This window comes from Carassius auratus, chromosome 26 (genome assembly GCF_003368295.1).
Source record: "Carassius auratus strain Wakin chromosome 26, ASM336829v1, whole genome shotgun sequence".
Taxonomy (NCBI): Eukaryota; Metazoa; Chordata; class Actinopteri; order Cypriniformes; family Cyprinidae; genus Carassius; species Carassius auratus.
Genome location: NC_039268.1, coordinates 23,737,259 through 23,761,946, shown reverse-complemented (window position 1 = coordinate 23,761,946; position 24,688 = coordinate 23,737,259). Strand labels below are relative to the sequence as shown.

The following is a 24,688-nucleotide window of genomic DNA, read 5'->3' as shown; positions in this document are numbered from 1 at the left end:
AAAAAAGTGTTTCGTGTGAACGGCCCCTAATTCCTAAAACATTGATCTGTTTGAGCGGTTACCATCTAACCAATCATGTGAGTTTGGGCACTGGAAAACATCAGAATATAATGCAGTTCAGTTTGCAAGCACACTTCACCTTTAAAGACGCATAAAGACACATGTAAGTGAGTATACTAAAAGATTGCAGAATGTAAAATGTATATTATGTGTCACTGGCACATGCACATACATAAACACAAATAAACTCTTTCGAATGCTGTGTGTCCTGGCATCTCTGTGCTTCAGTAAGGGAGGGTTTGTAGACTCTGAGGGGTGGAGAGTATTTAGACTTCAGACCTTTGAACCTGGAGCAGAGATACACACTGAAGCGCTGTTCAACATGAGTCTCCTGTCAGGGTTTTACGTCCTCTTGGGTCTTTACAGCTGTCATTCTGCTACAGGTAACTAAACCAACTACAGATCCACATTCTAGCAGCGGTGTGTATAATAAGAGTGTTGTTGGTGATAACAGCACAGTCTTGTGTTGCTCAGTGTTTGTGGGGAAGGACGAGGCTCATGGGGGTTTGATCCGGACTAAGCGGGCGAACTCGGGCTGGTTTGAGGAGCTGAAATTGGGCAATCTGGAGAGGGAGTGTCTGGAGGAGAAATGTTCGTATGAGGAGGCGCGAGAGGTGTTTGAACACACGGAGGCCACCGTTAGTATTACATGTGACAAACACACACACACACACACACACACACACACACACACACGTTCAGCACACACTGATGGCATTGTGCTGGGCTTGATATACACTACACTTGTTTTCTAGAATAAATCTCTAAAAAGTCTTGAATCAGGATGCTTTTAAGTAAAATGTCTTGTTTTCTGAAAATATCACCCAAATTTTGTTAGATTTTGCTTTAAAAAAGCATAAATATCTGCCAGTGGGATAAAAAATAACTTAATTCAAAGGATACACAAGAATATTTGTCTCACTCCATTGACTGATATTGTACTTGTTTTAGGCAAAAACTAATCAAATTTGGATAAACAAGACAATGGCTTGGTTTCACAGACAGGGCTTAGACTAAACCAGGAGTAGGCAAGAGTTCAATTAGGACATTTAAGTAATTTTATATTAACGTGCCTTAGAGAAAAAAACATTACTGGTGTGCTTTTTTAGTCGGTGCAGTTTTCTTTCAGTTAAAACAGCTCAGATTTACACTTTAAATTAGGCTTATAATATCTTAAATCATTTGACTTCCAGAATTTGTAGATATTTATACAAGAAAACAAGACCAAATACGAATGTAATGTGATGTTAAACTTGCTCAAGTCTTTGTTTTAGTTGTGTATTTTATTAGTTGAGTGCAAGCAAACGTCTAACTAATGTCTCCACACAGAATGAGTTCTGGAAGATCTACAATGGTGAGATTTTGAGATTATTTTGTGAAAATGGTTCATCTTCATGACATTGTCTGTGATTAAGATGAATGTTTGTTGTCGTCTGCAGTTAAAGATCACTGTGCATCAAATCCATGTGAGAATAATGGGCTCTGCTCGACCCAGAACACAGAATCCTACACGTGTCTGTGTTCGCCGGGCTTCAGCGGACGCAACTGTGAGCAGGGTGAGAACATCTGAGCGGATGAGAGTCAGCTGACATGTGTTCACAGCGATGCCTCAAAAGAACCATCTCTTTCTTTTTTCCTTTTGCGAAACAGAAAGGTTCTTTGGATGTTAAAGGTTCTTTAGGAAACCATTTAGACAAAAAGGTTCTTCTGTGCAATCGTGAAGCACCTTTATTTTTAAGAGCTTTGAATGTCCAAAGTGGACTATCCAAATATTGTGCAACAAAATGTTCATCTTAGCCAAAGTGAATAAATACCCACATCTCTTAATTATGATTGAGCCTTGTTTGAAAACAAGAAAATGTATCTATTTGTATCATTTAAATGAGAACAAACGATGTAACTTCCTGTGGGGAATGTTTCACTTGTAACATGTTAAAATAGCTTCAGTGTCATAGTTGATAATAGTTAATGGAGTATAGTTAGTTAAGTGTTCTGTGCTTCAAGACTACACACGAAACTTGTCTGGGTTTGGCATTCAGAAAGAGAAACGTGATAACGTCACGTCCTTGAAGTTAAAGAACAAACAAATTCCTGATTCAGGCCCAAGCACACATTTTTCCTTTCACTCCTCAGAGATGAAAGACGTCCCTGACTCCTGTCTTTATGATAACGGAGGCTGCGAGCACTTCTGCACGGAGAAGGACGATCAGCGGAACTGTTCCTGTGCTGATGGATATACCTTAGGGTCAGATGGTCAGAAGTGCCTGAGACACGGTGAGAAAATCACAGAACGCACAGATAACGTGCAGCCGCAGAGATTCAGAATCATCTGTTTAGCACTCAATGTCTTCATGTTGGGGGTAATGCATTACAAGTAACCATAAAGTAAGGCATAACTAAAGCAGTAATCCCAGTGAAGCCGTGGTTTACAGTGAATTTATAACAGCTGAGGGATGTTGTTAGGTACAGCATGAAGCAGAGTTATAGCTGTTATAAATTCACTGTAAACCATGGCTTCACAGGGATTATTGCTTTTATAAAACGGTTATTCCATATATTCATTACGGTTTCACAAAATTGAACAGAGCAAATAAAATGTAGTGATATTAATAACAACAGTATTCTACACCAAACAATGCAGCTCCTCAGAATCAGATGTGGTTGCCGAGCAACACACAAATGTAAACAAAGGTGTGTGTTACATTGTAGAGTAATTCACAACAGCTTTGAACTTGGCTCAGCCAATCAGAATCAAGGACCAGAACTATCTGTTTGATAATATTTAAGTTACTTTTCAAACAACGCCAGTTTCCCATTTATTGATTGACGGCTCTCCTGTGCCCATGTTGAGAGAAATCAGCAGTAAGATATTACTGTAGTTCTACGTATAATAAATGTGAACATGCATTAATTAATCTCAAATGCAAAAAAAAAAAAAAAAGTTTCAGTATTCCTCAAAACGAATAAAAAAACCTGAAATGCAACTCAAAATTTTAGGCAAATCTGCAATAATTAAATATTAAATAACACAAATACCCTATAGGTATTTAATACAATTTTATTAAGCGATGTCTTTGATGCTGACCTCCGATGATCCAAATCAACCGCAGTAATTCTTCTGCCTTCTACTGTTCAGACGTGAATTTACTTTTCCTTCAGCCTGAGGAATATTTATTTCACCTTTGGTGTGAAAGGGCTTTTACATTCATCAAAAATATGACTTTTTATATTAAAAATAAACAAGCAAGCCCAGCTCAGATTTAAAAAGTAATGCAAAAGTATTGTAATGCCAAAAAGTAACTAAGTAACAGTTAATTTTCGGGAGTAACGCAATAATGTAATGCATGAAAGTAACTTTACCCAACACTGTTTGTCGAATAATGACTTCAGCATGTAAAGTATTTTAAACGCTCCTTTACAGAGGCTTTTCCGTGTGGGAAGGTTCCTCTTCTTCAGGGGGCAGGTGCTGCTGTGAATCCTAAGGATGATCCGAGATCTCGTATCGTTGGTGGAGCCGAATGTCCTAAAGGACACTGTCCCTGGCAGGTAACCATCACAGAATCCATCCGTTCACAGTTCATACTGTACTTTACCATCAAATATCTGTGTGTGTGTGTGTGTGTGTGTGTTGGACAGGTGTTGCTAAAGTACGGTCAGAAGGGTTTCTGTGGAGGTGTGATCTACAAACCCACCTGGATCCTCACCGCCGCCCACTGTTTGGAAAAACTCAATGTCAAGTTTCTCAAGATAGTCGCAGGTGCGGTCAAACTCGGAACAGATTGTGAAAGTGCCAAACTTCATGTGAACTTCATGTGAAGTTCATTTTACTGATAGCCAGGGGAAAACTAAATGAAGTGAACTTACCTCACTGTCTGATCATACTACCTGTTTTAAGCAAAATGCACTGCATGTAATTTTTTCTTTTTCCAGGAAACAAGAATTTTGAGATATACCTTATACCCTTAAAATGAAAACACAATTATAAGAACCCACAGGAACATCAGTGACGAATCATGTTCCTGGCTGCAGCTCAGCTCTATTGTGTGTGTTGTCTGTGACGCAGGTGAGCATGACATTCAGGTGGAAGAGGGCACAGAACAGGTGATCCAGGTGGAGCAGATGCTCGAGCACCCCAACTACAAGTCCGACACCGCAGACAACGACATCGCCCTGCTGCGTCTGCGCCAGCCCATCGTCTACAGCACCTACGCCGTCCCCGTCTGCCTGCCGCTGCGAGACACGGCCGAGCGCGAGCTGTGGGCCATCAGCAAGCACATGGTCAGCGGCTGGGGCAAACGCAGCGAGGACGGGCCCACGTCACGCTTACTGCGCCGCCTGCTGGTGCCCCGCATCCGCACGCAGGAGTGCATCGAGAGCAGCAACGTGTCGCTCACCAGAAACATGTTCTGCGCCGGTTACATCGAGGGCAAGCAGGACTCGTGTAAAGGGGACAGCGGTGGGCCTCTGGTGACCCGCTACAGGGACACCACCTTCCTGCTGGGCATCGTGAGCTGGGGCAAAGGCTGTGCCCGACCAGGGTCCTACGGTATTTACACCCGTGTCTCCAACTACCTGCAGTGGATCCACCAACAAACAGCCAACTCTACAGCCAACTCTACAGCTACAACACAATGAAGCGTTAATGCACAGCTAATCTTTTATTTATGTTTAATCCTATCTGATTTTATTTTTTATGTAGCTATGCTTCAATCCACCAATTTGTATTGGGGTGGTGTTGGCGCAGTGGATAAGACACATGCCTTTGGTGTGAGAGACCCGGGTTCGAATCCACTGTGAGACACCAATGTGTCCCTGAGCAAGACACCTAACCCCTCGTTGCTCCAGAGATGTGCGACCCCTGACATATATTGCATAAAAAATAAAAAAAAAACGTAAAATGTAAAATTCCAAGAAGCACATCAATTCTAAAAATCATATGTGCTCAACCATGTCAGATAAATTTCTTATTGATGGAAATTAAATTAAATTATATCTAAATGTTCAATTCCCTAATACGCATCAAAAAAGACGTGAAGAAACAGCCAATTCTACAGCTGCAACACAATTAATCATTAATGCACAGTGAATCTTTTATTTATGTTTGATCATGTCTGATTTTATTCAGTGTTTTTGATATTTGCATCCATCATTACCTCATTCAAAAATAAACAGTATGCAAATGATGTGTGTTTATTGGGTTTAAATTCCTGTGTGCTTGCATTTACCTTTGTGTAAGAAATTTTGTGGGTGATTTCAGATTCAAATAGGATCCTGCACGATTAGTTTTGTGCTAAACTTCCCCATGCACACATGCAATGGATCCATAGACGGCCAGTTCTACAGCTGCAACACAATGAAGCGTTAATGCAAAGCTAATCTTCTATTTGATCATATCATTATATTTTGATCATGTCTGATTTTATTGTGTATGAGGCTATCTTTCATCCACCTATTTTTGTGCGCATTTTGGGATGTTGCATAAAAACACTGCGTTCATCAGAACGACATGAAGCGTCTGAAGGTTATCACAGGTCTCTGAAGGGTTTCTGTTATTGTGGGTTGTAAAGTCAAGTCACATTTATTCACTGCTGGGGAAAGTTACTTTAACAAGTAGTGCATTACGAAACTGCATTACACCCCAAAAAAATAACTAATTACAGTACTTTGTAACTTTTTATGGGAAGTATTGCATTGCGTTACTTTTTAAATCTGGGCTGGGCTTTGATTTTAATATACAAAAGTTATATTTTTGGCAAAAGTAAAAGACTTCTCACACCAGAAGTAAAATGAGTTAGCATGAATTATACATTTAAGTACTGATTAATATTAATTAACTACATGTACTTACTGTATGGTTAGGGTTTGGCTTAGGGTTACTTGTATGTAATTATGCATAATTCATCAATTTAATTTAGTAAGTACATGTAACTTGTAACAAGGACACTTTAAAGTGCTGCAAAAACATCAATTTCAGCTGTAAAGCAGCTCGTCTGCCCCGACCAGATACCCAAACTTGTGGTCTTTGAACTTGACCACTTGACTATTTATGTGATGTATTCCTGTATCCTGAGATTTAGACCAAAGTGGCCAACTTCTTGAAATGGCTGAAGATGGTTATGAGAAACTCTGCATCTCCAGTTGAGCCGACTTCATGGATTAATGTCTGTAATGAGTTTTTAAATAAATCTCTCACTTATGTCAAGTCAAGTCACCTTTATTTAAATTGCGCTTTAAACAAAATACATTGCGTCAAAGCACTGAACAACATTCATTAGGAAAACAGTGTCAATAATACAAAATGATAGTTAAAGGCAGTTCATCATTGAATTCAGTGATGTCATCTCTGTTCAGTTAAATAGTGTCTGTGCATTTATTTGCAATCAAGTCAATGATATCACTGTAGATTAAGTGACCCCAACTAAGCAAGCCAGAGGCGACAGCGGCAAGGAACCGAAACTCCATCGGTGACAGAATGGAGAAAAAAACCTTGGGAGAAACCAGGCTCAGTTGGGGTCAGTTCTCCTCTGACCAGACGAAACCAGGAGTTCAATTCCAGACTGCAGCAAAGTCAGATTGTGCAGAAGAATCATCTGTTTCCTGTGGTCTTGTCCTGGTGCTCCTCTGAGACAAGGTCTTTACAGGGGATCTGTATCTGGGCTCTAGTTGTCCTGGTCTCCGCTGTCTTTCAGGGCAGTAGAGGTCCTTTCTAGGTGCTGATCCACCATCTGGTCTGGATACGTACTGGATCCGGGTGACTGCAGTGACCCTCTGATCTGGATACAGACTGGATCTGGTGGCCACGGTGACCTCGGAACAAGAGAGAAACAGACAAATATTAGCGTAGATGCCATTCTTCTAATGATGTAGCAAGTACATAGGGTGTTATGGGAAGTGTTCCCGGTTCCGGTTTACCTAATTAATGCAGCCTAAAAATCCTTTAACGGATTTGGATATTAAAAGCATATTAGTATGTTATGTGTATGCCAGGTTAAAGAGATGGGTCTTTAATCTAGATTTAAACTGCAAGAGTGTGTCTGCCTCCCGAACAATGTTAGGTAGGTTATTCCAGAGTTTAGGCGCTAAATAGGAAAAGGATCTGCCGCCCGCATTTGATTTTCATACTCTAGGTATTATCAAATTGCCTGAGTTTTGAGAACGTAGCGGACGTAGAGGAGTATAATGTAAAAGGAGCTCATTCAAATACTGAGGTGCTAAACCATTCAGGGCTTTCTAAGTAATAAGCAATATTTTCAAATCTATACGATGTTTGATAGGGAGCCAGTGCAGTGTGGAAAGGACCGGGCTAATATGGTCATACTTCCTGGTTCTAGTAAGAACTCTTGCTGCTGCATTTTGGACTAGCTGTAGTTTGTGTACTAAGCGTGCAGAACAACCACCCAATAAACCATTACAATAATCTAACCTTGAAGTCATAAATGCATGGGTTAACATTTCTGCATTTGACATTGAGAGCATAGGCCGTAATTTAGATATATTTTTGAGATGGAAAAATGCAGTTTTACAAATGCTAGAAACGTGGCTTTCTAAGCAAAGATTGCGATCAAGTAGCACACCTAGGTTCCTAACTGATGACGAAGAATTGACAGAGCAACCATCAAGTCTTAGACAGTGTTTTTAGGTTATTACATGCAGAGTTTTAATGTCCTATAATTAACACCTCTGTTTTTTCAGAATTTAGCAGTAAGAAATTACTCGTCATCCAGTTTTTTATATCGACTATGCATTCCATTAGTTTTTTTAATTGGTGTGTTTCACCGGGCTGCGAGGAAATATAGAGCTGAGTATCATCAGCATAAATTTAAAAGCTAACACCATGTTTCCTGATGATATCTCCCAAGGGTAACATGTAAAGCGTGAAGAGTAGCGGCCCTAGTACTGAGCCTTGAGGTACTCCATACTGCACTTGTGATCGATATGATACATCTTCATTCACTGCTACGAACTGATGGTGGTCATATAAGTATGATTTATAACCATGCTCACTCTGAGTTTGTTTACACATGCATCTGATCTTCGCGTGTGTTGGTTTTAGGGATCATTCCGGTGCGTTTGAGGGACAGTTTGGCAGTCATTTACTGAAACAGCATTGATTTTCTTGTGCAGATGTTGCTAATCATACACCAGACGTGACCCAGTGTACACTTCTTGTGTACATTATAAGTGACCCTGCAGCACAGAAGCAGCCATCAGTAGCACAGGTATATTTGTAGCAACAGACAACAATACATTGTATGGATCACAATTATACATTTTTCTTTTGTGTCAAAAATCATTAGGATATTGAGTAGTTAGCCAATCATAACCAGACTTAAAGGACATTGAAACAGGCTGCTTCAGAGAGAGGGACAGAATGAGGGCATTTTTTTGTTGTTTTTGTGCAAAACATTTTTTATTAACATTAAATGTAATCCTCAGGGAACATATAAAATAATAAATTAAAAAATCTGCTTTCACAGTCCATCTTCATATCTGTGACTTTAAACAGGACAGAACATCTTATTTAGATTGTATAAACGTATGTTTGCATTGCAGCATCATCCCCTTCCCTTTGAGATCATTTGCTTGCATTGTTTTCTTCCTCAGAAGTCTCTTTGGATAAAGGCTAAATATAATTGCATTAGTATGAACTCTTCATGAATCCCAGAATCACTGGAGTCTTCTGTATTATATTCATGTTCTGTGTGAGAAACTGAGCCTGATGATCTTGCAGGGAACATCAAATGAAGTCATCGGAGAGGATTCCTATAGTTCCATGAGCTCTGAACTGAAATATCCCACATGTCTCGAGTGTAAACGTTGTTGCTTTTCACTCTGTCCTCCGGTCAGTTTCTCCTCCCCCTGTCTCTCTCTCTCTCCCAGCGCTCAGTTCATTCACCTTCTGTCTGTTTTCTGTTGATCCTCTAATGGGAAAGAGCTGAACACTGATAAACCACAATGTCTTTTGTCTTCTGGAATTTTCTCTGCTTGTTTCTAATACACTGTGTGAGTTCAGAAGGTGAGTGCATCGTCTCGAATTTCAGAATTACTCTTTTTTTCTGACCTGAAGGTTTGTTGTTTAAGGCCTAATCGATGTCAGGGTGAGTTTGAGGGTGATAATGATCAGGTTTGGTTTATTTATCTTCCGCTGCTATCAAGCTTTGATGACGATGATGATAATGTCATGTGTTTCTCCAGTCTTCCTCCATGGTCAAGATGCCAGTCAGGTCCTGAGCCGGCGCCGGCGTGCCAACACCTTTTGGGAGGAGCTAAAGAAGGGAAACATGGAGCGCGAGTGTGTTGAGGAGCGCTGCAGTTACGAGGAGGCCAGAGAAATCTTTGAGGATGTTAAAAAGACGGTTGGTCGTTTGTTTGTTTATTTATTCTTCAATATTTCATTGGAAGCATTCAGGAAATCATGTGTACCACCTCAGGCCCAAAATACCAGAGTCGTAAGGACAGTAGAAATCAGCCATGTTTACGCCACCTATACTTACGTGTTTTTGGTATATTGAATAAAAACATGCTGGATGTAAACGACAAGATGCACATTAAAGTGCATAAAAAAAGAAAAGAAAAATTATGTGCTCAATTGAGCTTCTGTATCTAATAAGAAAACATGCACAGTAACTACAATGGAAACCCATGCTGAATTAATTCCTTAATGTGCATCAAAAAAGGCATGTGACTTTGACTCAACAGATCATGCCACTGGATAACTGAACAAACCATTGCACCAATATCATTGCACACCATCTTAAATATTGTTTTAATAATGCTGAAATGCGTGAAAGTCCTTCATCAAAATGATTTGGTACAAACACCTCCGTGACTGTCTCACATGACTGAGCTTCAGGCAACCAATGGAAGTCATTTATGATGTGGAAAAAAAACTCGATATTCTAGTTTTGTGCAGTAGTTAAATTCCTAACTTTAGAAGGAAGTATAGGAAGTGCAGTCCAAAACAAGATTCTCAATAAGAAACAATGGCAACATGTGGGCTATAAATAACAGTAAGGGTCACATGACAAAACCAACCAATGAGAACTGAGACACATGACTTAAACAACCAATCACAACATGATACACACACACACACACACACACACACACACAAGGAAGGAATACATGAGGATCAAGGGAATCATATGACAGGAACATGAAACTGTTACACACATGGACTTTTAGTTCCCTTATTTGGTCATCTTCCTTTTCTTGTTTGGTTAACTGATTAATCCCCACCTGTCTCCATTCACCTGATTTCTCCCTCGTGTTTAAATACCGTGTCTTTTGAGTTCCTCTTTGTCTGTGATTGATGTTGTATCCTGAGTATCTTACATTTGTATATTGTATTATGTTGGATGTGCCCTTATTCTCCTGGGATTATTAAAAGCACCCTTTTATATATCATCTTCCTCGTGTGCCCTTCATCACATACCAGCAACCCGTAACAGCATCACGGTCCAAAACAGTTTATGTAGCGGGATTTTTCTTTCTAACTCCTGTGCCTGGAGCAACTTGACCGTTCACTGGAGGACCATACCAGGGACTTTCTAGATCTGGCATGCCTTACCCACTTCCCCAATCTATTGCTCTCTCATTTCTATTCCACCGGTCTGAGCGAGTGGTGTAAGGCACGCCTGCCAGTGTACAGTCCCAGAGAGGATTTCGCCCCCTTCGTGGAGTGGGTGCTGGAGAAAAATGGATCTTTGTTTACCATCTGCACTGCTGAAGAGGATATCTCCAGCCCCACTCCCGAACCAGAGCCCACCGCAGCCACAGTCTCTGTCCAGCCCTCAGCCTCCTGTGTTTCCTCCCGACCTCCCTCTCTCATCTCCTCTTAGACCAGCCAGTTCCTCGACTTTATCTCCTCTGGTGCCAGTCAGTCCCGCAGCTCACCCTCAGTCAGCGCCATCTGGGGGCGCGATGGTTCACCGCAGGACTTCCAGTCTCTAGCTCTGCCTTGGCATTTGGATTCCCTATCTCCGCCTCCAACCTCCAAGCCCTGGACTCCACCTAGGTCCTGCGACCCTGCGGCTCCGCCTTGGCACCCTGCTCCCTCGTCTTCACTGTGGCCCGTCATCCCACCTGCTCCACCAGGCTCCCTTATCCCTCCGGCTCCACCTAGGTCAGTCGTCGACCATCCGCCGCCTCGTGACTCCACTCCTATGGCTTCACCTAGCCTTTCCATCCCTCCGGTTCTGTCAGGCTCCTCCTTCTCTCCGGCTCCACCTCCATCCTCAGTCACTCCGACTCCGCAGCGGGCTTCCGGAGCGCTGCCTCCGCCTCGGTCGCCGGTGCCTTCAGCGCTGCCTTGGACTTGCTCTGCTCCATCATGGGCTCCTCACCCACCGGCGCAGTCTCCGTCTGTCGGCCCCCTGGTGTCGTCGGCTCCTCCTCCACCATGGCTCCTCCCGCCATCGACTCCACCATGGATCTTCATCCTGGCTGGTCTCTGGCTCCTCCTGCTCCAGGCTCCTCCCTGGCTCCTGCTTCCATCCACTCCGCCCTGGTTTCAAGCTCCTTGCTCCCTCTTTGCCTGCACAACGCCCGCCTCCAGAAACCCCACGCTCCCTCCCCTGGTATTCCTCTTGCGGTGCGAGGACGCACCGTTCCAGGAGGGGGCGAACTGTTACATACATGGACTTTCAGTTCCCTTATTTGGTCATCTTCATTTTCTTGTTTGGTTAAATAATTAATCCCCACCTGTCTCCATTCACCTGATTTCTCATTCGTGTTTAAATACCCTGTCTTTTGAGTTCCTGTTTGTCCGTGATTGATGTTTTATTATGTTGGATGTGCGCTTATTCTCCTGCGATTATTAAAAGCACCCTTTTGTATATCGTCTTCCTCGTGTGCCCTCCATCACATACCAGCAACCCGTAACAGAAACATGGCTAAATACCAAAACACATGAAAACATAAACCAGAAACAAAAACCAACGTGACAAGAATGCATCCGCTTATAGTTTGAATAATACATAAATTCAAACAAAGTTTATGAGTGTCTTAAATATGAATAAACAACATATTAAAAAGTTGCACACAGGGTTTGTGGGATGTGCGCAAACTATAGCAAAAATAAAAACATATTGTCCGCACACTGATGTAACTGTTCCATACAAACTATTATAAATAACCTAAATTATATTTATGAAGCACTTACATCAGTGTGCAGACAAAACAAAATAACCATATGTGAAAGCATTAGGTCTAAGGTCTATTCCAATAAAAACAAACTTCAATATAAATCCAGTTCAAAAGAACTGAGTGTGTGTTCATTTCATCTGATGGATGTGTGTTGTGTTTTCCCTCAGAATGAGTTCTGGCACAAATATGTTGGTGAGTCTGCAATCTAACCTTCAGTTCAGCTTGGTTTTAATGGTGAAGTAAGTCTTTAAATGAACGCTTGTGTGTTCGGTGGTGTTGTTCAGATGGAGACGCATGTTTGTCTCACCCGTGTCTTCATGACGGCGAGTGTAAAGATGCGATCGGGTCGTACACGTGTTTCTGTCATCAAGGTTATAAGGGATACAACTGTGAGATCGGTGAGTGACATATTTTGTTCAGTAATCACCAGTGTTGGGAAAAGTTACTTTTAAAAGTAATGCATTACAATATTGCATTACTCTCTGAAAAAGTAACTAATTATGTTACTTAGTAACTTGTTATGGAAAGTAATGCGTTACGTTACTTTTGCGTTACTTTTCAAATCTAGGCAGGGCTTTCTTGTTTTTTTTTTTTTAATATAGAAAGTTATTTTACACATGTAAAAGCCTTTTCACATCAAAAGTGGAATGAATCCTCCTCAGGCTAGAGAAAGTGTAAGTTCTCGTCAGTACAGAAGAGGGCGCTGCTCAAACTAATCACATGAAGAATATGACACAGAAGAAGAAAGATCAATACTATTTAGCAATAACTAAAAGAAATGTGTCAGTTTAGCTTAGTATGGTTGATTTGGATCATCAAAGGTCAGAAGCAAAGACATTGGTAAATAAACTAGGATTAAATCCATAAATTATATTTGTCTTAATTAACATATTTAATTATTGAAGGTTTGTCTAATATTCTGAGTTTGTATGAGACTGTTTTTATTGATTGTGAGGAACACTGAATGTGTTTTTGAGTAAACACATGTTCATATTTAGTCTAGAAGTACAGTGAGATCATGTTCACACACAACACTCTGCACTGACTCCTGATCTCTGTCACCATGGCAACAGCATCTGTCACTCAACACATGGACACAAAGTAACTGGAGATACTGATTTGAAAAAGTAACTCAGATATTTCCTTAATTAATAAGTAATGCTTTACTTTACTAGTTACTTAAAAAAAAAGTAATCTGATCATGTTATTTGTAATGCATTACCCCCAACACTGGTGTTCACACAACAGACGGTCAGTCGATCAGTCTTTCTTCTGTGTGTCTCGCTGCAGCTATTCCTGTGCTCTGTGAAAGCAAAAACGGAGGCTGCGATCATTTCTGCAGCGTGGAGGAGAAGAATGTTGTCTGTTCATGTGCTACAGGCTATGAGCTGGCCAATAACAGGAAGTCGTGTCAGTCTCAAGGTAAATTATGTTTTGACTTAAAACGAGATGTTTATCCATCAATTTAAACACTTTCTGGTTTCAGATCCTTTCAAATGTGGTGCCATCCATCCTCAGAAGACCAGAAGCACCTTAAACAACATACACATCAACCACACTGAGAATGAAGAGGAGACCACCGCCGAACCTGTCACAGACGTCACCCACCCTCCCGGCAATGACACAACCAGCACGTCTGGCCTCCCTGAGCGGTCCTTGGTGAGAAAACTGAGGATCGTGAACGGTACGGACTGTCTTCCTGGAGACTGTCCATGGCAGGTAGAGATCTTTAGCATGAAGCTTTACATTGGAGTTTAAATATGGCAGTTTGAGCATGTTGGTGTTCAATGTTTTCTAAGGCTCTTCTCATCAACGAAGACAACATCGGCTTCTGTGGCGGCACCATCTTAAACGAGTACTTCGTTCTGTCGGCTGCTCACTGCATGAATCAGTCGCTCTCCACCCGGGTGATTGTAGGTATGATATTTCATATGAACATCAGGAAATGCTGTGGTCAGCCTTTATTTAAAATTTAAACATTTGTGAAATATTTTCAAGCACATTTTCAGAAATTTTATTCACAAAAAAGCTGTAAAAAAAGGTCAAATTACTGCAACAACATCTTGGATACTATTACTTTTTTTGTGCATGGAGCAATTTATTCACAAAATGCATGTCCATCTTCCATTACTTGCATTATGTCTTTTCTTGCTCTAGTCAAAAAACACATCAAGCGAGCGTTAAACCTTTTTTGCGAATAAAGGGATTTTTATTCGATATTTGTAGTTTCCATTATTTGTTTCTGTTGCGAAACACTTTAAAATGCATAAAAACAGGGTGATAAAAACATAGCTACTGAAATCTCTGTTGGGGGTAACGCATTGCAATTAACCAAGTTATGTAATCATATTACTTTTTACAAGTAACTGGTAAAGCAACATATTAATTAGATTAATACATCATCTGAAAGCTGAATAAATCATCTTTCCAGTGATGTCTGGTTTGTTAGGACAACATTATTTGAAAATTTGGAATCTGACGGAGCAAAAAAATCTAAATACTGCGAAAATTATTCTTAGCAATGCATATTACTAATGAAGTTTTGATTACAAAAATGAAGTTTTGATATATTTACGGTAGGAAATTAACAAAATATTTTTATAGAACATGATCTTTACTTAATATCCTAATGATTTTTGGCATAAAAGAAAAATTTATAATTTTGACCCATACAAAAAATGTTAAGTGAAGTGAAGTTTTTTGGCTATTACTAAAAATATACCCCCCCCCCCAGCGACTTTAGACTGGTTTTGTGCTGCAGATTCACATTTATTTGTTTATTCCCATTTTTTATGATCCAAATCCACCATTCTAAGCTGGTTGAGATCTCGTCCTAAACTTTAGAGGAGACACATGTGAGATTACTCTCAGAAAAACCTCACGGAGAGTCTGTGTATCTGGGAGAAACAATATTGATGTTAAAGAGATCTACTTCCTGTTTGCGTCTTTCTGTCAGGTGAGTTCAACACGCTGGTCGACGAGGGTCGTGAGGTCATGCACGACGTAGACGAGATTCTGATTCACATGAACTACATGGCTAAGACCTACCACAACGACATCGCCCTCATCAAGCTCAGCAAGCCCATCAGATTCAACAGATTCATCATCCCCGCTTGCCTTCCGGAGCGCGACTTCGCCGAGCGTGTGCTGATGCTCCAGGAGGACGGCATGGTGAGCGGCTTCGGCCGAGTGCGTGAGGGTGGCTTCCAGTCCACCGTCCTGCAGAAGCTGACCGTGCCATACGTCGACCGCGCCAAATGCATCGAGTCCAGCACGTTTAAGATCTCCAACCGCATGTTCTGTGCCGGATACAATCAGGAGGAGAAGGACGCGTGTCAGGGCGATAGCGGCGGGCCGCATGTGACACGCTACAAAAGCACATGGTTCGTGACAGGCATAGTGAGCTGGGGCGAAGGGTGCGCCCGGAAGGGCAAGTACGGAGTCTACACGCAGGTCTCCAAATACATCACATGGATCCATAATGCCATGTCCAAAGTCATGCCGGAGATGAAAGCATATATAAAACCCAAAGCAAAGCGGGAGCTGCTGCGGAAGACACCCGTACGCAAAGTCTGACGTATTAATTCATGCTGATTCATCAATGACATTATTCTGTTTTCTCTCATAATCTTTATTACGCATATATGACCGTAAACCAGTTTTTTTAATTGAGATTTATGCATCATATGAAATTGATGTTTCCATTGATGTATGGCTTGTTAGGAGGACAATATTTGAAAATCTGAGGGAGCAAAAAAATCGAAATATTGAGAAAATCACCTTTAAGGTTTTTCAAATTAAGTTCTTAGCAATGCATATTACTAATCAAAAATTAAGTTTTGATATATTTATGGTAGGAAATTTACAAAATATCTTGATGGAACATGATCTTTACTTAATATCCTAATGATTTTGTCATAAAAGAGAAATGTATAATAGTGACTCATACAGTGTATTGTTGTCTATTTCTACAAATATACGTCTGTGACACTGATGCTGCTTCTGTGCTGCAGGGACACAGATAATAATGGTGCATTCAAATTATGTCGGATAGATCATTTTTAGGAGTTGAACACCACCACATTGGAAACTCAAAACTTTCTTTAAGTCTTAAGTTAAGAGTGGGAGAATATTTATGATGCGATGGATGTAGTATCTGTATTGATTAGAATTATTTAAACTTTATATCTCTTGTCATTTAAATTTGCATGTTTAAAATTACATTGTATTGTAAAATTATTATTTTGAATTTACTAAACTTAATTTAATGAAAACTTAAAACACACTTAAAGCATGTTTTTCGTCATGTTTCAGAAGTACAGAGTAAAAAAATCTGAATTTTATATAGAAATGGTGCATTGACTAAAGTGACTTGGACGGACCTGACGTCATAATTACGACTTACTATCTTGTAAATACAAATGTTTCCAGAGGACTTGAACACAGTATAAATTACTCCAGTTCTGAACAAAATGAAATCCTTGATGATTAAATGTTATTTCCAGTTAACTCTGAAATACATACCCGATTCCAAAAAAGTTGGGACATTGTACAAATTGTGAGTAAAAAAGGAATGGAATAATTTACAAATCTCATAAACTTATATTTTATTCACTATAGAATATAGATAACATATCAAATGTTGAAAGTGAGACATTTTGAAATGTCTTGCCAAATATTGGCTCATTTTGGATTTCATGAGAGCTACACATTACAAAAAAGTTGGGACAGGTAGCAATAAGAGGCCGGAAAAGTTAAATGTACATATAAGGAACAGCTGGAGGAGGAATTTGCAACTTATTAGGTTAATTGGGAACATGATTGGGTATAAAAAGAGCCTCTCAGAGTGGAAGTGTCTATCAGAAGTCAAGATGGGCAGAGGATCACCAATCCCCCCAATGCTGCAGCGAGAAATACTGGAGCAATATCAGAAAGGAGTTTTGAAGTTTTTCAAGAGTTTGAAGTTATCATCATCTATAGTGGATAATATCATCCAAAGATTCAGAAAATCTGGAACAATCTCTGTGTGTAAGGGTCAAGGCCGGAAAACCATACTGGATTCCCATGATCTTCAGCTCTTAGACAGCACTGCATCACATACAGGACTGATATTGTAATGGAGATCACAACATGGGCTCAGGAATACTTCCAGAAAACACTGTCAGTGAAAACAATCCACCGTGACATTCACCGTTGCCGGCTAAAACTCTATAGGTCAAAAAAGAAGCTATATCTAAACATGATCCAGAAGTGCAGGCGTTTTCTCTGGGCCAAGACTCATTTAAAATGGACTGTAGCAAAATGTGGAAAACTGTTCTGTGGTCAGACGAATCAAAATTTGAAGTTTTTTTTGGAAAACTGGGATGCCGTGTCATCCGGACTAAAGAGGACAAGGACAACCCAAGTTGTGATCAGCGCTCAGTTCAGAAGCTGCATCTCTGATGGTGTGGGGTTGCATGAGTGTGTGTGGCATGGGCAGCTTACACATCTGGAAAGATGAGCTCCATCAATGCTGGAAGATATATCCAAGCTCTAGAACAACATATGCTCTCATCCAGACGTTGTGTCTTTCAGGGAAGACCTTGCATTTTCCAACATGACAATCCCAGACCACATACTGCATCAATTACAGCATCATGGCTGTGTAGAAGAAGGATCCGGGCACTGAAATGACCAGCCTGCAGTCCAGATCTTTCACCCATAGAAAACATCTGGTGCATCATAAAGAGGAAGATGCAACAAAGAAGACCTAAGACAGCTGAGCAACTAGAAGCCTGTATTAGACAAGAATGGGACAACTTTCCTATCCCTAAACTGGAGCAGCTTGTCTCTTCAGGCCCCAGACGTTTGCAGACTGTTAGAAAAAGAAGAGGAGATGCCACACAGTGGTAAACATGGACTTGTCCCAACTTTTTTTAAATGTATTGATGCAATGAAATTGAAAATCAACTTATTTTACCCTTAAAATTATACAATATCTCAGTATAAACATGTTGTATTCTGAATAAAATATTGAACTTCCACATCATTGTATTCTGTTTTTATTCACAATTTGCACAGTGTCCCAACTTTTTTAGAATCGGGTTTGTACATATAGTGGTCATCCAAATGAGATGTTTCACAGTTTTAATGAAGATGACACTTAATTCTTGTAAGTTAAACGTGTTTCTTGATGAGAAATGAAGCTGCGAGCCGTATGTGGAGGTGTCCACAAACACATGGATGAAGAGTTCAAAGGTCATGTTGACAGACTAGAGTCCAGATACACAGCGCTGAGCACACACAGTCTCTCAAATCTCATTTTCACTATTTACCATGTAGACATAAATGAAAAACATATGAACGAACGTGACTCTCTCTGTGTACTGTTTTTAATTAATGAGCCTGAAAGCATCAATGCGCAAAATCAATGTCAAATTCTGAACTTCTTAAATGTGTTAAATGTAGTTATTTACAGTAAGAGAGACGCATGTATCCTGATGAAGAGAGGAACTGATGTTATTGATTGTTTGGCTACAGATAGCAGTCGTTGAGAGCTTGTAATCGTTGATCAGGTGTCGTCCGCAGATCAACAGATGGGTAAGAGATCAACTCTCTGGATTCATGGTTCCTGTCCTTGTTTTGCTCTGTTTAACTAGTTTGATTAGGACATTCACTGCTAATAGCTATGTTTCCATCCAAAGTAACGAATTGGCATATCGCCAAAATTCGCCCAAAATGCCATTTCCATCCAGTGAGTTAAAGACACTTCCTGATTAACTTTTGCTTAATATCACGAAGAAAAACTGCATTTGCTGCAGCAGGAGAAGACAGTGCCTTAATAATTTATAATAATAAAGTATAATAATTTTCGCACACTATAAATAAAGGGGTTCAGAGTGCGCAGACAAAACGCACTCATGTTATCTTATTATTAGAGTCTGGGAACGCAGTTCTGGGAGTTAATTATAACAAAGCACTTTGACCAGACTTTGCTAAAGCATTTCAGAATGACAGAACTAGCATTTCAGATGCAAGGCAATGAGATCGGTCCGTTGATTAATACAGTTTTATAATGTCCAACTGAAAAGTCGAAAAAAAATTGAAAATATTGCATAAAACATTTGCGAACAAGCACCATTTCCATCCAACAAATCAAAGTGAACAAAATCGTCACTTCCTGATTGCATCTCTCATTATTCACATTGAGCCTTTTGCGCACAAGCCAAAAACCTAATCTAACCATGCCAAGTCAAACAAATGGAAAAGTCACCCTTTAACATGATATTAATTATCATGTTAATTACTGTGTCTTTAGCCCCAACAGCACAGGCCCTTTTTACCTCAAATACCATATTTTTACATATTCTTTCGTTATTCAAAACTGTTGCTTTAATTATCTTAAACAAAAATGAAAATGGTTAAAACATTCGTCTCCATTTTGTTTTTTGGCGATTTTAATTTAATACTTAAATCTACAACATAAAATAATAAATTATAAATCAAGTAAGCACAGAATCAATGCTGCTGTGTGACTGTTTTTATGCATCTTTTTTTACGCGAAAATACGCATTCTTTTGTTAATCTGCAAGAGGCAGCTTCTTTAGCCGCTAATGTGAACTAAAGAGCAGTTAACATGAGTTGGCGGTTAAAAAAAACGCGCGAAAATATGAAAGCAGATGAAGCGCAACTCACAAAATCTGCTTTACACGATCTAAAAATACTTATAGCTACCACCATTAATTGGTGAACAAAGGACATTAATTTATATTAAATCTATATTGTTTCTCTTAATAAGAATCCTTGAAAAAGACCTTGAACTTAATTTGGACAATCTTTCCTAAGTTTAACCCTCAACGTTGTATCTACTCACCAGAGGCAGATGTCTGCTGTTTCTCTTCTGAGATTTGTCTGAAGTCCTAGCTCTTTTCTATATATTAAATATCCGTCCTTGATTATTGGATTATACTCGCTGTTGATGATGAAAAGGACAGCGCGTGCAGCTGGCTCCTCCCCCAACAAAACAATCGTTGCTACACATAAGCACATAACAAGCATTTAACCAGTCTTCTTCTTTTATTATTTCTTAGTTTTTAATTATTTTTATTTGTAATGTAAGTGACCCTGAAATTAAAAAATTGAAGAATCATTAGGAAATATTTTGGGGTGGTGCTACACAAATTATGCTCCCCGCCCCCTTAATTATCTTCTGCTCACCAAGACTTTATTTATTTGATCCAAAGTACATCAAAAACTAAAATGTTGAAATATTTTTACTATTTAAAGTAACTGTTTTTTATTTTAATATATATTTAAAGTAAAATGATCACAGAAATACATTACAGTTTAAAAGATATTCACATAGAAAATGGTTATTTGAAATAGTAAAAATATTTAAACATTTTACAGTTTTTGCTGTACTTTAGATCAAATAAATGCAGTGTTTGGGGCGGGGCTTTCTGACTGACTGACCAATGGCAGACAAGTGTTTGAAACAGGCCTCCCCTTCCTTAAGCAGAATATTATTTTCTTTTTCAAGATATTTTGAGTTTTTTTTATAGTGACGTGTTTTGAGCCACAGTAGCATGAAATAAACATGACATATGTGCAAAACGGTGATTTTTATTTGACCATCAATAAAAAAAAAAATGGGTGAATGTAAAATGAAGATGAAGCACTGAGGACCGTAGGTTGATGGGATTGTGGAGTAACAGGTTCATTCTGGGAGCTGAGGTAATTCAAAATATGATTAATCCAGTCTGAAATGACACATGTTACTTATCAACGGACTGTTTCTGAATCTTTATCACAGAATGATACATTGTCAAACTTCAGTTTCCTGTTTGTATTGGAATCAAGTTCTGCCCCATTAGCCCGACAGGAAGTGACACGTGCATCTCACTGATGTGTACGGTGCAATCGAAATAGAGTAAAATCACCTTCTGAAAGTAGTTTGACACTTCAAATAAAGATTTATCGATTACTTAGGTGGTGAGAAGCAGCAGTTCAAATCTATTTGTCTTTGAATCATTCAAGAGATTCATTTAAAGCCACTGATTCATCCAGGGATGAAATAAGTACATCTTGAGTGAGTCAATTAATCATTCCAGTGTATGAGTGTGTGTGTGTGGGGGGGGGGGCATGTTTTTGTGACATATCAGGACACAACTCTGTATAATGACATGGCTATGACACAGGTATTACAAGGAGAGGGTGACTTATGAGGACATAACCCATGTCCCCATTTTTCAAAACACTTATAAATCATACAGAATGAGTTTTTTTGAGAAAGTAAAAATGCACAAAGTTTCCTGTGAGGGTTAGGGTTAGGTGTAGGGTTGGTGAAGGGACATAGAATATACAGTTTCTACAGAATAAAAACCATTACACCTATGGGATGAACACACTTTACACAAAAAAACAAACAAACGTGTGTGTGCGTGTGTGTGTGTATGCATCTGTGTGCATGTATGCGTGTGTGTGTGTGTGTGAGTGCAAGTGTGTGTGTGTGTGTGAGTGCAAGTGTGTGTGTGTGTGTGTGTGTGTGAGTGCAAGTGTGTGTTTGAGTGCAAGTGTGTGTGTGTGTGTGTGTGTGTGTGTGTGTGTGTGTGTGTGAGTGCGTGCGTGTGTGTGTGTGTTACCTCACAGCTCTGGTGATGTCTGTGATCTGCATGAGGTCGTTCTTCTTTAGCAGCTGGAGTGAAGGCATGTGACCCTGAGAACAGAAGAACATTCACCACACACCAGCACTAACAACAATCATAAAACAACCGTTGTGTGACTATAAATACAATAAACAATAACTGAAAATAAAAATAAAGCAAAAAAACAACCTTAAACTTCAAATTTCATTTTAGATAGTTGTCAAGGCAACACTTCTATTTTGATTTATTGTAACTTGATTTAATAAACAAAAAAGCTAATAATAATAAATACACAACCAAAATACCTAAAACTTAGAATAAAATTAAAATGAAAACAAAATACAAAAATGCATAATTCATAATATTAACAAAAATATAATGGTATCTCAGTGATACTAAAATAAAATGTAACAGCATCAAAGGCTGTATTCATGGAAAACTGAAGAATAATTAGATTTAAAATAGTAACAATATTTAAATTAATTGCACACACACACACACACACACACACACATATATATATATATATATACATATATATATATATATCTTTAACTACCACTTAAATACATATACAGCAGTTTTTGTAACTCTATCAGGTCAGTTAGTGTTTGAGGTCATCAGTGTGGTCAGATGAGGATGAGCCTCTTGTTCTTCTGACCGGAGCGATGGCAGAGTGTGAAGGAGAAGGACAGGTACTCCTCAGCTGGACACAGCTGACCAGAGACAGGTGTTCTTCATCATCATCATCATCATCACTGTCATGTACCTGAGGAACCACACACACCTTGTTTGAAGTCGTTGTTGAACATGGCTTTCCTGCGCACACAGTATTTGTACGTGCTGTACTCGTCCTTCAGGTTAGAGCTGACGATGGCACGGATCAGCGGCTTACACAGCTGCAGCTTATTGATCTCAGACACACACACACACACACAGATAAACACACACACAGACACATACAGATACACACACACACACACACACACACACACACATACACACACACAGATACACACACACACAGAGAGACACAGATTATTACCCCTCACTAACATCACAAAACTATAAAAACTAACATGACAATTAGAAATGCTACATTGACAAATAAATACAATATGTGTCACTAAATCACTAAAATTAATAACTGGAACCAAAAAAAAAAACTAAAACTGAACTAAAATTAAAACTTAAAACTGAAATAAAAGTAGTTTAAGCCTATAAACAATATAAAAAATGACAAATGTACAAATGATTGACAAATTGTTTACCCAGCTGAATTCACCATAGACAGTAAAATAATTCTTTTTTTTTTTTTTTTTTTTTTTTTTTTTTTTTTTTTTATTGAACTTTATGTATAACAGAACCGTGAATACAAAAAAACATATCAATATATAATACAATTATTATATCAGCAGAAATAGGTATGAAACAAAAAGTAATTACAAGTAAAAAATAAATCAATAAATAAATAAAATAAATAAAGGATAAATAAAAAGGCTTGGAAAGATTAATATAGAGTCAATAAATAAACAAAGTAAAAGAGGGTACTACACAAAATAAATTACATATTGAGTACATTTATAAGCTTATAGCTTTTACAGATTGAATATGTCCTAATTGCTTTTTTATTTACAGAGGCATAGATAGTTTTTAAATACTGCTTAATCTCTTGTAAGAATACAGTAAATATTGGTATACAATCAGAAAATTTACATTTATGTATGTAAAATCTACAGAGGTACAAAATTAAGTTTATAATGAGGCAAACATCTGAATCTCCATCAAAAAAACCAAAAAGAACAATTTTGGAATTTAAATTGAAACCTTTTAAGATCACATTTGAGATAAACAAGCCAACATGTTTCCACAGTTGCTGAGTATATTTGCATATCCAGAATAAATGAAGAATGGTCTCAGTTTTATCTATACAAAAAACACAGTCAGAATCAAAATGTGTATCAAATCTTTTTTTAAGGAAATATTTGGTAGGATAAATATTATGAAGTATTTTAAAAGATATTTCTTTTACTTTATTTGTAACAAAAAGTTTATATTGCATAGACCATATAGGTTTCCAATTTAAATTGTCAAAAAAACTATTCCAATAGGAGACAACAGAAGGGGTACAGGCAATTGATTCAACCAATAAGGCTCTAACTTTATAAGAATGACTTTTTTTTCCTGTGAAACATATCTCTCCAATTGGGGTCTTAACAGGTTCAGGTAATGGGTCATACCTCAAAATTAAGGTATTATTTTTGAAAAGCATACAAAGGCCAGATGGAATAGCATCCATAACGGTGGCAAACTCCTTTGGTGTCACTGGAATATTATAGGTCGACAGAAATTCTGAATATCTAAAGAGCATACCATCTTTATCAAAAAGTTGGCCAACAAATATCAGGCCATTGCTGAACCAGTGTTTGTAAAATATCGATTTCCTTTTAAATAAAATATTCTTGTTATTCCATATATAACAGCGGTGGGGAGAGAAGTTGTGTTTGTAAATAAGTGTCCATGCAAGAAGAATTTGCTGGTGAAACTGTGACAGTTTGACAGGTAGTTTTGGAATGTCATAGTTGCACATTAAAACAAATTTTGCTCCACCAAGCTGTGAAAAAACTAACTGGGGGAAAATATTCCAAACAGAGGTTGGATTTTTTAAAAAACGACTAAGCCAAGTTATCTTAATTGAATTATTTAAAATATTAAAATCAATAAAATTTAAGCCACCTTTGTTCTGAGAATTTATTACCACTGACTTCTTCAAATAATGCATCTACTGTTTTACAGATAGATTTATCTACACACAATGACTGAGCAGCGTAAATAAGGCGAGATAAACCTTCTGCCTT

General features: G+C 38.7%; 2 protein-coding genes and 1 long non-coding RNA gene across 5 annotated transcripts; 2 read left to right on the top strand and 1 right to left on the bottom strand.

Moving 5' to 3' along the window:
* The first annotated feature begins 327 nt into the window (after positions 1-327).
* On the top strand, positions 328-5,243 carry f7 (coagulation factor VII). Its single transcript, XM_026204868.1, has 8 exons — positions 328-443; positions 535-698; positions 1,390-1,414; positions 1,500-1,616; positions 2,194-2,334; positions 3,482-3,606; positions 3,697-3,817; positions 4,124-5,243. The coding sequence occupies exons 1-8, from the start codon at positions 383-385 to the stop codon at positions 4,693-4,695; spliced, it is 1,326 nt and encodes a 441-aa protein (XP_026060653.1). The 5' UTR covers positions 328-382; the 3' UTR covers positions 4,696-5,243.
* A 3,653-nt stretch (positions 5,244-8,896) lies between these two features.
* Positions 8,897-15,968, top strand: LOC113044690 (coagulation factor X-like). The gene is made up of 8 exons (XM_026204865.1): positions 8,897-9,076; positions 9,256-9,416; positions 12,375-12,399; positions 12,492-12,605; positions 13,498-13,629; positions 13,694-13,926; positions 14,007-14,124; positions 15,164-15,968. The coding sequence occupies exons 1-8, from the start codon at positions 9,016-9,018 to the stop codon at positions 15,781-15,783; spliced, it is 1,464 nt and encodes a 487-aa protein (XP_026060650.1). The 5' UTR covers positions 8,897-9,015; the 3' UTR covers positions 15,784-15,968.
* A 4,824-nt stretch (positions 15,969-20,792) lies between these two features.
* On the bottom strand, positions 20,793-23,042 carry LOC113044689 (uncharacterized). 3 transcript variants are annotated; one of them, XR_003275903.1, is made up of 4 exons: positions 22,618-23,042; positions 22,492-22,546; positions 21,828-21,901; positions 20,793-20,945 (listed from the first exon to the last, which is right to left on the bottom strand). It is a non-coding gene; the product is annotated as an uncharacterized LOC113044689 (long non-coding RNA). The 3 variants fall into 3 exon arrangements; XR_003275901.1 differs by having other exon boundaries at positions 22,492-23,042; XR_003275902.1 differs by lacking the exon at positions 22,492-22,546.
* Positions 23,043-24,688: the final 1,646 nt, after the last annotated feature.